The sequence below is a fragment of the Sarcophilus harrisii genome, chromosome 3 (genome assembly GCF_902635505.1).
Source record: "Sarcophilus harrisii chromosome 3, mSarHar1.11, whole genome shotgun sequence".
In the NCBI taxonomy this organism is placed as follows: domain Eukaryota; kingdom Metazoa; phylum Chordata; class Mammalia; order Dasyuromorphia; family Dasyuridae; genus Sarcophilus; species Sarcophilus harrisii.
In genome coordinates this window covers 179273061-179287434 of record NC_045428.1, presented here as the reverse complement: position 1 = coordinate 179287434, position 14374 = coordinate 179273061, and the positions used below count along the sequence as shown (strand labels likewise).

The window sequence follows — 14374 nt, the reverse complement described above, 5'->3', positions numbered from 1 at the left end:
TCAACCATATGTAATCATTTCATTTAGTTGACCTTAGAGGCCATGAAAATTCAACCTCCTTATTTTATAGATAAGGAAAACTGAGATTTAAGAACTTTTTAGAATCGCATAGCCGAAAAGTATTTTGCATGTGTACCAAGTCAATCATATTTAAAATTCATATTGGTGAAACATATAAAATTAATTTGAGGCAGAATTTGATATCATTATGCTGCCCTGCCTATGGAGAACTCACATAGGGCAAGCTCTCAAAAGATGGTCAGAAAAAGTAATACAAGGACATTCTCTGTGTTTCTATTAAGAATTTTAGAATTAATTGCATGACATAAGAGACACTGTCACTAGACTATTCAGCATAGTGTGCCCTCATCAGAAAAGGTACTGTGCTCTGTGAGCAAAGCAGAATTGAATTAACGCAGAACAGCCACAGTTGGGCACATTTAATTTGATTCTAACATAGTAATGTTATTTTGGTCCTCTTAAAGACCAAAGAACATTTTGTATTTTTCTTTTGACCAAAAGAGAAAGTTTCTGTTGCAGGTATTAAAATGCTGTATAGTACAAGAAAACAACAACAACAAAAAAAAAAAAACAGTCTAAGTAGGGGCATATGTATGTTTGTATAGGTGCATGTATGTGTTTATATACATGAATCTCCCCATAAGGACTCTTTGACAATGGACATTTTGTATTGATATAAGATTTGCATAGAGTACTCCTTTATAAAATGTCAGTAGTTTAAATTAGCCATCTTACGTTGTTCTTAATTCTAAGTTGTTGGCAAATTTTAATAGGAGGTGTAACAGTAAATTTCGGTATGTGTCATGGGAAGATCTATGTAAACTTGTTTAAATTTTATTGGCAATTTTTAATCCATGGAATTTAAGGGTCATATTTGGTTATTTTGAAATTATAAATGCATTCTGATTTTCTCTGTCATAATACAGCCTCAGCTGTAGGGAGACAAAGGATAAGATCTGGAGTGGCAGTTTTAATTCATTAGACACACTGCACTTTATACTATTAAGGCCATCTGGCTACTTGTATGGAACCACACTTGGCTGTTTCCATAAAATCTGAAACAACCTAACTTAACCTTATACAAATAGCCATGAAATTTATAAATCTAGCAGATACAAAGGGTGTATAAGAAAAAAGAGAACAGGTCTGCTTCGTGAACTTTCAGAGTAAGAAGTATTCTTAGGATAAAATAAGATAAAACTAAAGATACAGAACATCAAATGAAACTTTCAGTCAACAAACTATAGAAGCCAGATGATTGTGTATGAATTCAGCCTTGAACCCAACATGGAATAAATCTGTAATTCTGTTAAAGGATAAAAACAAGCAACAAAAGAGAGCAAACTAATAGGAAATGGGAAAATAATTCACATCCAAAAAGCTATTATTTCCTAAAATAAATGCATTCATGGCATATGCTTTACCCTTACAGTTCACTTGTCAGAATGTGATAACTGCATGTAATGGTGGGGTGGTTTAGGGAGAAAACATGTTAAAATGGTCATATTATCAACAAAATTATTAATATGTAAATAGTTTCAACATCTCTGAGAATGTTTTCGGGAATTTAGAAATTTTTCCTTTGTGAATTAAGTTGTTTTAACAGAAAATTTTAAAGCCACTTGATTTAACACCTTGCCGCCAGTCTAAATATACAAGGCTCAAAGAAATAGACAAAAGCACAGCTTTCCATTCCACCAGATGTTGCAGGGGAAAACTGCTATTTGACTAAGTCAAAATCAGTAAAGCAGCAGCACTCAAAAGAAAATTCTCAGCCCAGTGAACATCAATATTAAAGTCTGTTAGTGCCGAAATAGAGTGTTGGTTGGTTAGTAGAACAGTGAAACTGTCATAGTATCACTAAGAGGTCTTTGCAAACTTACTATGTATACACTGAGATGGGAGGAGGTGTTGAAGCATACATTCCATAGATGATGACTGAATATGATATGTTTGTAAGTTTAATATTTATATGTAAATAAGGATATTTGACAGCCTTACATGTCTTAATTTTGTTTTCTGGATAACTAAAGGGAAAACGTGTGTGTGTGTGTGTGTGTGTGTGTGTGTGTGTGTATATTTAAATATAGTATAATTTGTTTTCATTTTCATTGTCCCTTTCTCATAGTCTTTCCTATCTTTTAAAATATATTTTCCAAGTAAGACATCTGATGGGTTTTATTAGTTCATCTTTTCTATATTATATTTTACCATTCTTGATTTTGAAATGTCCTTTTGAATACACAATAATGATAAAGTGCTAAGAAAGAGAATCTTATACTATGAATTAAAAATTTTAAGCTATAATCTTTTGTAAACTTTCTTTTAGAAAAATCATTTTAGCATCTGCCTTGTGAAGGAAGGATATTGTTGCTTCACAATGATTTTTATTCATGTGTTTTTGTATAGTAAAGAAATATTTTAAAAGTCTGAGAAAATAAGTAATGTTTTATAGCTATTCCCTACCTATTATTTAACTATATGGTAATTTTGAGAATATTTGCTTTTTAATTTTTTTTATTTTTGTGTTGTATTTTGGAAGCTTTTTTTTTTCCTCCCTTAGAGATATTACTTAATCTCTTGATAGGTAACATTTTAAAACTTTCTATTTCTATTATCCTAGTGTTATAAGTAGAATTCTTTTTACTTAAATTGAATTAAAATTCATTTTATTTCACTAGATACTACGATCTTAGGAGGTAAATGGAAATTATAAAAGAGAGATTAACTAGCACTGCTTTAGAATAGAATAAAACAATTAAAAAAAAACCCTTAGAACCACAATGCATTGTATAATTTTTACATCACATTCATTGCAAGTTTAGTCTTGAAACTTAATCAAAACATGAATTTTATAATTTTTGTTGCATTTGTTGCATGTTTAATCTTAAAACTTACTTAATCATAATATGAATTTTCAGACTTCTATGGGAATCCTGTGTCACCAGATCAAGTCAGTCTTGCTCAGCAGATTTCTGATGTTGTGAAGCAGCCAGCATTTATAGCAGGTATTGGGGCTGCCTGTTGGATAATCCTTATGGTCTTCAGCATCTGGTTGTATCGTCACCGGAAGAAAAGGAATGGACTCACTAGTACATACGCTGGTATCAGAAAAGGTATTCACTAATTATATTTTTAAAATTTTTGATGTTTACCTAAGTTTGAAGTTATTTTTATACATAGCTTTCAGAGTGTTTTACATAATCATCAAGCTTTAAATTTATAATATTTTAAAGTTAAAACTTATATTGCTATAATACTTTACATTCAGTTTAAGCAATATTTTTGTATATGACTTGAATACAAGGGTTATGTGCATGTGTATATCAGCGTCATTGTAATTATGTGTATAGGTATCATCTTTAAATCTTTATGCATTATAATAGATATATATATATAATAAATATAATTTGACTCTTTAGTTCAGTACTTTTAAAGATAATTAACTTCATTTCCTGATCACTGAATCTTATATGGTAGCATGTAGATGTAATCATTCCTGTACTATTCAGAGAATTCATTTTTAATTTCACACAGAAGTAGGAGAATTTTATTTTTCCTATGATGACAGAAACAAATTTTGAATTGTACTTTTCACAGTTTTAAAGAGGATATCTCATTCCCTCTTGTGAAATAAGAGGGACAGGTGTGCTCTTTGATTATTTTATAACCAATTGTTATTGTTTTTATAAATAAGGGAATAATGACTGAGAAATATGTTCATTACTGGTAGAAAAGAGAGGGCGATTTAAGATCTTTTTCCCCTCCTTAATTAAAGCTTTTCTGTTAAATATATACATATTGCTGATGGCAGGGTTTCTGGTTTATGAATTTACAACGTCAGCAGAGTTTATGGTTGAATTAGTTTTATTGGAAAGGGTTTCTTGGCATCATCTGCATTCTCATGGGATGAAATATATAGTGCCAGTTTTTTTATAAGTACCTTTTCAACAGATATTCATGTATTTTGGATTAGTTAGATGTATTCCTTCTTCCCTAGGAAATTTTAATACTTAAAAAATTCAGATTAATCCTCCTTAGAAGTAAAACTTTCTCATGATTTACCAAAATGTCTAACAAACCTTTTTTAAAATTTTGAGTTATGCAAATCACAGTTATTGCTAATAAAGTATTTTATTTCATTCATAACTTCCATTAGTGATTCTCAAAATTTTAATCTGTATTAAAAATACATGTCATTTTTACTTATTTTTTTAGGGAGGAGGAGAAATTTCTTAATCTTAGCTGTGAAGGATTAAGGGAGCACATCTTTAAATATCTAGGCCAAATAGTTTATTTAACCGATTCCTGGGTTTGTTCCCTTAAATGAGTTGGTTATTTTTTCCACTAAGAGAAACTGTTCAGTGATCAAAAATTACATCCTCAGAACCAGTCAGAAATGGAAAAAGAACTCCTATACTTTTCACAGGTATTGAACAGTTTTGTGTTAAGTAAGACTTCAAACATCCCATTTATTTAAATACAGAAAATATTATCTCAAATGCTGGAGAAATCAAATCTAAAGTGAATATTTGCCATTGTACAGCTTGCACCCACTCTATATACAGTTTGTAGTAGCGCACAGCACATATGATATAATATTAAACTTTTCTAAATGAAAAAAAATGCACATGAGAAGAGTGCTCTATTTATGGAATTGGTATTGTGAAATTAGTGAAATAGATTTTTGCTTTGAATTTAATTTGAACAAAAAAAGGTTTTTGATTAATAGCAGTTTGACCTGTTTCTTTATATCTTCCAGTCAGGTGTCACTTGCATTAGGGTTTAGTATATTTTTTTCTTTAATTATATATATTTAATATCTTCAATTTTCTTGGAATCTTCAGATATATAATCACACTGAAATTAACTAATGAAATTCTTTTTTCTGTTTACTAATTTGCTTTAAGCATGCTGATCAGTACCTTTGCTTCTTTCTGTAAAATCTACTTAAAATCTACTAAACTAATATCATTGTCCTTTCTTCCAGCTGATGTTTTAGCAGAAATCATAGAACATAATTACAAATGTAATTTGATGAAAATTTGATTCTGCTTTCTGCACTTTTGTCTTATTGGTATTTTTGAAATGATTTTAAATTTATTTGCATTTCTTCAAAAATAGTTATATTTTGAGGTTTTTAAAAGACAACATGCTTCTGCACTGAAAAATCATGTTCATAATTTTAAGACATGTTTTAAAGAAATAAATATAAGATACCTGTTGATCTGTAAAACGTGCTAAAATATAATTCACATTTTTCAACATTTTTTGTGTCTCTGAAATTATTTGTTAAAATATTTCAGTACCTTCACTTCCACATACATACTCATAGTGGGCAGGAAGATAATTTTATTAATGAAAGCTTTGAGAATTTGTTTTTTGGCATACCAGATGTGAAGATTTAATTTAGTTAAATACCCTTTTCATTTTCTTTTCTGTTCCTCAAACTGGAGGCTTGGCTAAATTGGCTAAAAGAAGTAATGACAAGGACCTTTTATATTTTTCCTGTATCCTTGTGATTGAAAATTAATTTTGAGGCACTCCATTCTTGTTTGAATAACTGTAGTTTCAAATTGCCTATTTATTTATTTAGGAGCTTGTTACCATGACTTTGTAATTTTGAATGTAGCTAAATTACTGTCTGAAAAGACCTGACTGGGGGAAAAACTCATGATAAAATTCTTGACTGCTAGGCTACACAGTGAAGGCCAGTACATGAATTGGGGAAACAATATTGAGGGTTTTGGGTTTTTTGTCCTCTATACATAAAGTGTTTAGATAGAAAGTAGCTTGTGTTTCCTTGAGTGAGCCCCCAGTGATACTATTTGCGTCCCAAAGGCCTTAATCCTAAAATAAATTTCATAGAAATATCAGAACTATATGAAATGGAAAGTTAACACGTTGCAATTCTTAATATGCAATTAGTATTCCATTTGCTACATATTAAATTTTTTTCTGACTAAATCTTAATCACATGTAAATGTTATGCTTACTTTCCTTTCCTGGGCCAGATTTTAAATTACTTTGAAGAGCTTGAAAAATAACTCAGTCTCCTCCTTGTATGAAATGACATGGAAATTACTCTGGTGTCATGCAACATACAGAAGGATTGCAAAACGGTAGAAAAAATGAGGGAGGCAAGAACTGCCACTTTTAAGGTCTGCACTTCAGTTCCTGTCATTGATTAGATTAAGATTTATAACTTGAGAGAGGGAAAGAAGAGATTTTTCAGAGGGATATTATCCCATTTTTAGACTATATGTGAAAAAGATTACATACGCACAGAAATGACAGACAAATTCAGAGAGTTTTTAAATATAAAGTGCAGAAAAATGCTGTTTTTAGTCTTCTAAGCTTTTGTCCATCTAGGATTTTTCCATTATGACAAATGGGAAATATAATATTTATGCATTTCTATAGTGAGATGTTAGACATTTCTTCAATTCAAGTTACTCAGAACTTCAATTTTATGGTTGCCTTTGTTCTGTGATTGCTATTTTTGTCCTGAGTCTTTAATATTCCCCTTTTCTGATCTATAGATAAAGTTCAAGCAAGACCTTGATAATATTTGTTCAAGAATCTATCATTCAGATGCTTTGAAATGATAAATAGTTTAGGATTCTTGATTTATTAAGACTCTGGGAAAATATATTATTAAATTAAGGGTCATTCACAGGCTAAGCCAACTTCATTTCCCTCCTGAGTGTAGTACTCTGTCAGCTACTTCAAATTAGTACCTTTAGAGGCAGGCTTCTTTTTTTTAAAAACACAAATTTGTTTTTAGTCATCTATCAATATGACAGAAAACTACTGGCTTAGTTATTTACATTTGTTTTATGTTCACCTGTCTGCTTGATTTATACTAATGTGATATGTTTCCTTTCTCTCTTCAGCTTAATAACTGGTTTATATTTTGTTTTGATTTTTCAGTCCCGTCTTTTACCTTCACACCAACAGGTATATATTTGCACTTATGCTCACCCTGTCCTTTGTTAGTTTTGCATGTGTTGTACTATTTTGTATCTTTTTTTAGTATAATCAACTAGGCTGCTGTTAGGAAAAATTAAAAATACTTAAAATTAAATACTTTATTTGATAGTGGCCAACAGGCATGTATTTGAATAGAAATATTAGGCATTGCTTTTCATCTGTTTAGTAGATTAATTTATTCATGACTTCACATTGCATCTTACTATTTGTTTGCACTGTTTTTATTAGATACACAATGTTTCTACCCTAAGCATGATTTAACATGCTAATGATTCTTTTGATTAATTTCCAACTTTATTCTTTTCTTCAACTTGAACTTTGTAGATTTTTCAAACAAAAATTTCTTTTCCACATAATCCTCTGCTATATAATAAAATTTTTAAAAGAAATACATTGTAATATACTGGCATACTTTGAGAATAAAGCTTTCCATTTTCTTGACTCAGGATCCTGATAATAATATTTATTCTGCTTATTTAGTAAAGGGCTCTCTTCTTTCATGTAACCCTTAGCAAAAGATTTACCTGTAATATTACCTCCTACATTTTAATCCTGTTATTGCAATCACTTGAAGTAGTTATCTCTCCCTTACAGACTTCTAGCTAAGAGTTCTTGTAAGGGTGAGAATTTGGCAGATTTTAAAAACACATTCCTAATAAGAAAATGCACACGTATTGAATATATCATGATTTGTAGTAAAGCTTGTTTCTTTAATTCCTTGTCTAGCTGACTATATGTGACGTTTTAAACTAAATAAATAAAACAAACTTGAAAGCATCTATTTCGTTCTTGCCTTCAGAGAACTAGTTAGGGTTTTTTGGTTATTTTTTAAAAATGCTTTGGAGGGTATATATAGGTGTAACAGTAATTAACTTAAATTACATAAATCACAAAGACTAGAACTATCACTTATTATTTGTGTAATAGATTTTATTTCTTCTTTTTAATGCTTATCTTTACTATTGTTATGGTACTTTTTCAATATGTCACTGTCAATATACTTTAGTTTTCAAAATAAAATCATGTTGAATAGATTAATCATAAAGTTATACATGAAATGGAACTATAACTATGGGAAGGTTGGTCTTGAGATATGTGTTTGATATTCAGTATTTTGTGAAATATTGATTGAACAAATATATTCTGTTTTCAGTTTTGATGGCACATTTAGAAAATGTTGTTTCCTAAAATCATTTTCATAGCCTAAAAATAAATAAAGTTGTTCCCTACTTGAGAATTATATCATTAGATTTTTGTATAGAAAAAAGAAAATATTTCACTTTTATTAAGTATTCATAAATGCATTGTTTTCAATATCTAATATGACTTAATTCCTTTCTTTTGTAATATTCTAGTAACTTATCAGAGAGGAGGCGAAGCAGTGAGCAGTGGAGGCAGGTAATTACATTGTTTATTTTAGATTTTTAAGGAGCAGGAAATAAATCCCATTGTATTGAATTGAGGCTTATTAAGCATAAATGATGTGTTTTAAGGAAGGAAAATATGGAATAAATATTTTCTTAATTTTGGTATTCTTTCACAAGTTTAGCTAAATGGCATAATTTGATTCATATCTTTGAACAATAGGCCACATGGTTCCCTTTTACAATTGAATTGCACTCTTTCATCCCAGTTGCTATTGTGATTGGAACCAATGTGTTGTTAGGAAATGAACACCAGAGGGAGCACATTAACTAGAGAAAAAAAATGCTTGCTGATTTAACAGATGATTAAAGGCATTAAAGTAATTAAGTTATGGCATTATTGAGATTAAGAAATAGAGTTGTTTCATAGATGCTACAAAAGAAAAAGAATGTTTATAGAGAAACCTATTTTACAGTTAAACTGGTTTCTTAGAATAGTTTGTAGAACATCACTTGTAATAAGTGATACACTAAAAGGAAAAAAAAAATCAAGCTCTTCAAAAAAGCTTTATTTTGTAAACATCTAGATTAGACCTTATTTGAAAACATGGTTGCTGAATTAGTCTTTGTTTTATGGGTGATATTAAAACAGTAGGGTCACAAATTGTTGAGATTTGACTTTGCCAGAAGTCTACTTTAGGAAGCCATGCCTTCTTTATATAAGCAAAACTAAAGCTTCCACCTAAGACCTATTTTTCATGAAGTATTTATAAAAAAGCACACAGAAACTAGAAAAACAGTTTGGTTAAGAGTACTTGGCATTCAACATTGATCTCTGGCATAGTAATTCAGATTTCTTTGCTCTAATATACCTATCTGTATTTAACTTAAATCAGCAGGATGGTAGTTTTTTCTAAGGATTACCTCTTGTTGTTACTCAGTTAATTTAATTCAGAAGTTAAAATGGTACATTTTTGCATCCTTTTGAACAATCAATTATCTTAAAGATTTATAAAAAAAAAGCTTCTCATGTTCACAACTTGTCTTTTACAAGGTTTAGGCCAATGGGTTAATGTGTGTCTGTTTTTATCTATTTATCTTTTCAATACTCTTATCTGTGTATGCTTGGATTAAAAACATCTGACCTATTAACTGTAATTAATTCTTTGGTAGGTATTTAATCAGATACCTAATATTTATCTAGTGGGTGGGTGTTTGCTTTTTTGTTTGGTTTTGCTTTTAGTGAAAAAGTATAAAACAAGGTCTAAGTCTCAAATTTAGTTAAAGAGGGTGCTAACATAAGAAAATATTGGAAACAGCAATTTCTGTTAGCATATTCTAATTTCTAATTCATGAATTATTTTTCTATTTATTTTTCTATTTTTATATATAGTTCTAAATATATTGGCACAAGTATATTTCTGTAATATATCTTATATTACAATATACATTATATGTTTATGTACATATGTATGTGTATATATATATATATATATATATGTATGTATTTATATATGTCATGTATTACAAATATTGCCTGTTAGATTTTTTTAATGTTTTAAGTAATTTCTTCCTCTCAAAGTGAGCTAAGATATAATAAGTATAAACTAAGAGATTTACTAATTTTTTATTCCTCAGATAATATGACAAAACCTGCACTGTAGGTTTCCATAGTCTAGGTACCTATAGTCTTGGATTCTAAGAATTGATTTTTATTTTCTGCTTCAATTTCCTCCTCTGTAAAATTAAGAAGTTAATAAATATTCAAATTCTGCTCTAAATTGTTATTTCTAAATCCTTTTAAATTAAAAGGGTAGTTTTCATAGAAAAAAAACCACCTTTTTCACTTTATCAGTAATAAAAGCTACATAATAAGACAGGTTTGCTTTGGGTTGACAGCAAAGGTAATGGTTACCCTTAAGTACCTCTACTCTTGAATATCTTTAATTGATTCTATCTTGGAAAAAAATACAACCTTATTCCTCCCACTATAATGATCAAAAAGTTGTAAAGAATTGAAGGCAGGGTATTATTTTAAAAATTACTTTTCTAAAGGAGCAAAACAAACTTAAGCTGAAGTAGTTTATATCATCTAGGTGTTGGTCAACTAAATAAAAAAGAAATATCATAGACATAACTATGAAACAGCCATACTTCTTTCCTTCTTTTACCTATTAAATTACCACAACTATATTTCCTTCATTTGAGTAGAATATAATTTTTCTGAGGAAAGAAACAGATGTGTATATGTATTTGTGGTTTATGTATGTTGGCATGCATATTATACATATATATATAAGTATAAAATTGTATATGTGTTCTATATATGTATAAACCAAATATGTGCATGTACTCCTTTTCCTCCTTTTTATAAGCAAGCATCACCTGCCCACACAAAATGGGAACATGTAAGCTTTTTATTTATAACATTTAAAAATACTAGCTTTTTAAAAAACAAGTAAAAGACTCCAGATTTGGCAAAGGGCATGGGGGAATATCATTATCCAGATTCTATCAAAACTATTGACTTTTATTTGCTTCTTTCACTCAGTAGTCATTTTCAGCATATTAGTGTACTAATGATATAGGATCTGCTACTATTGTTTAGTTCTTGACAGTATATTTACTGCCAATTTGTTAACCTAAAAAAAAAAAAGTTAGTCTGAGGTTGAAGTTTTTGAGGGACTGATTTGTTCATTAATTTGTGAATAATAATTTTTTTTAAATTTAAAGGTTAAAATATGATATTTACATGTAAAAATATTCTTTTAAATCTTTCTGCTTCTATTATAGCTTTTTAAGAGATTGTCAGAAATTACATTTCTAGTATGAAATGGGTTTCCCAAATCCTGAAATAAATGATTAGCTTTGAAATTGATATCTAAACAGAAGGCTATATCTCCGTATCTATTTGTATCTATGGTTCTATTTATATTTTAGTTTGGATATTTGATTTTTGTTGCTGTAGGCAATGCAAATTAGAAATTTAACTGCAATTCACAATCCTGGAATTGCTTGTATCACTGACAGGCCTAGTGCCTTTTTCCATTGTTAGATGATTAGTATATATGTTAGATGTAGAACTGAGCCTGAGGTCTTTCTGTGACAGCCTTCTACAAGAAGATAAGTCATGCATTTGTTTATAATTTTTGTTTCAAGTTAGAGATTCTAACTTGTTGTTAGAACAACTTGTTGTTAGAACAAGTTCAGTTGTTCCCTGAAGCGTTTGAACTTGGAATTCTATGAAAATTAGAATATATAACTTAATTTGCTCTCAGGACTTACTCCTCTCTAGTATTGATTTAGAACCTGGCTAATTTATATTTTCTACTTCAGAATAGAAATACTCCTGATTTTTGTTCTTTCATCATAATTTCCATACTGATAATTTTGTTCATATGCACTATAATTATATTGTGCAAAGCAAATCCAGTTTTCTCTTCAACGTTTATAAGATCATAAAAATGAAACTTCTTGTCCTGTTCTGCTCTATCCCTAAAAACACAAGCACATATTATCCTTAAGACCCCTAAAAACATATTTTTGTAGGAGTATGAAACTCTGGGTATGAAACATTGACTATCATGTTAGATATTTGGATATGTTATTTTTGTTGAACTGGCGTTCCTCCCATCTCCCCATACCCTTTTCACTCTTTTTTATCAGATATGTGTCTCTGAGTTATGGAAGAAGGTAAAAGTAAATCTTGAAATTGTAAAAGATGTAAAAATAAAAGTTGCCAATAAAATTTATTTTAAAAAGAAATAAAATAGAGCTGGAAAAGGCATTAGAAGTCATCTAAAGATGTTAATGTAATTGTAAAATGTGGGGAGCTCCACAAAATAAATCTCAAATTCCTCTATTGGATTGTACATAAATTTTAAATATCTTGTGCTGGTAAAATACATATCCAAATATACATAATTATGAAATTTCTTTTCCAAAGTATTAATTTTATGTAAAAAATTGGTCAGAAGGTAAGAACTAGAGGTCTTTATAATAGTAATAAATGATATTAATAATATCAATAAATACTAACACATTTGTAAATCACTGGCTATAAATGAGATAATTTTGATATTGAACTGCTTCACATGTCTTCATGTCCTCCAAGTTAAATCTTCAGTCTAGCATCTAATTAATACAAATTCTAACTGTTCTAGAGGTGTTAGATCATCTCAACATCTACCAAATAGATTTAATTGGGTTACCCTAATAGAAATGGCTTATTACATGTGTTTATGTAAATAACTACTTTCTCAATTACTTGTTCTCAAAATATGAGGTACGACTAATTTAATTGCTGGGGTTTTTTTTCATATTAACAGAAGTATGAATTCTAAAATTTTACTTAAATTCCATTCTTCCATAAGCATTTTGGGGGGAACTTTTTAGAGAATTTAAGCATTTGTCCTATTTGCTCACCCCCCCCCCCACATATATATTTCTTATAGTGGAAAAAATATATGCATACACATAAATGTGTATATGTGTGTGTGTGTATGTGTGTGTGTGTATATATATATATATATATATATATATATATATATATATATATTTCTTATAGTGGAAATATATTCCTCACTAATTTCTATATTTTTGAAGGAATTGATGATATTTTATAAGATTGTCATCCAAATATTTTGACCAACTTTCAGAAAAGTATGTTGAACAAGGAGGTCAGAATGCCACAGTTCTGGATTTCTCTCCTGTACGGTTTAAAATGAAAACATATACTTAATATGAGGGTCCTATGTTCCTGAATAAAATCACATTTTAAAATAAAATTTAGTGGATAAATCCCATTAATAAAATATTTCCCCCTCTCCCCCCCAAAAAGAATAAATGGCCTGAGAATACAATGTAAGCTATTAAAAATTTAATTGATATATCTGTGACAAATCTTGTGGTTATGATTTAGACTTCTAATATTTATTTTATAATCTTTTTTTCAGAAGTTTGTTTTTCCTGTAAGTCAGGATATTTCAGGCTCTAATCAGGATGATTTTATTAAGTAGATTTTTGACTGAGTCTCACTTTCTACATAGATTTGGACTAGTTGATCTTTATGGGCTCTCCAGATCTTAAAATTTAATGATTATGTGTTTGATTCATTGTGATTCATAGAATTCTGTCATTTCATAGAATAATTCTGTCAAGTTCATAAACCAGCCTTTCTATAATCTGTAAGTCTAATATTGCTGTTCTATTTGCCAGATACATAATAAGTGTCAATGTAACATTGTAAATGGTTGTAATATTTGCATTTTTTTTTTAAGGCCAGGACTTCTCAATATCAATGAACCTGTCACTCAGCCCTGGCTAGCAGATACTTGGCCGAATACTGGAAATAATCACAATGACTGTTCAATCAACTGTTGTACAGCAAGCAACGGAAACAGTGATAGCAACCTGACTACTTATAGTCGCCCAGGTTAGATACATAATCTTCAATCTCCAAGTATTTTTATTGGACTAAGTTCACACTTCCATCCCCTTTACAAGTATACACACTCAGAGTCATCCAGATATATATTATACATCCTTAATGTTTAACTGCTTAATGTAAAATGCTTTTAAAATTTCTTTATTTCTTTCGTTTTTTATTCGTTATAGCAGAAGATTAAATCTATTAGGTGTGAATTGAAGAGTTCATATTATTTTATTGTACAATATGTTAGCTATATGAATATTTAAAACTATTATTTATATTATTTAAAAACTATCATTTATAGCTAAGTTGTGTTTTTATGGCACACAAGTTCCCAAATCTATATTGGTTTAGTTCCAAAATGCTAACTTTTAACAAGATATGATTTATGTTTTAAATAATGTAGATTTTCTTATTAAGAGAAGGAATGGAATTTTTAGGTGAAGTGTCAAAAGTATGATCTTTTTTACCTGTTCTGTAATATTTCCTTCATCATATCAGGAAATATCAAGATCATAGCCCCTACATTGTTATTTTGTAACAAATAATACCATCCCAATCTCTA

General features: G+C 29.4%; 1 protein-coding gene across 5 annotated transcripts in view; it reads left to right on the top strand.

Moving 5' to 3' along the window:
• ROBO1 (roundabout guidance receptor 1) overlaps positions 1-14374 on the top strand; it is a 622307-nt gene that overhangs the window by 538444 nt on the left and 69489 nt on the right. For 4 of the 5 annotated variants that reach the window (XM_031958836.1, XM_031958839.1, XM_031958835.1 and 1 more), the window contains 4 exons: positions 2943-3137; positions 6955-6981; positions 8370-8412; positions 13658-13812. In XM_031958836.1, the coding sequence (XP_031814696.1) occupies positions 2943-3137; positions 6955-6981; positions 8370-8412; positions 13658-13812 (420 nt within the window). The remainder of the gene's footprint in view (positions 1-2942; positions 3138-6954; positions 6982-8369; positions 8413-13657; positions 13813-14374) is intronic. The other variant, XM_031958837.1, reaches the window with a different exon arrangement.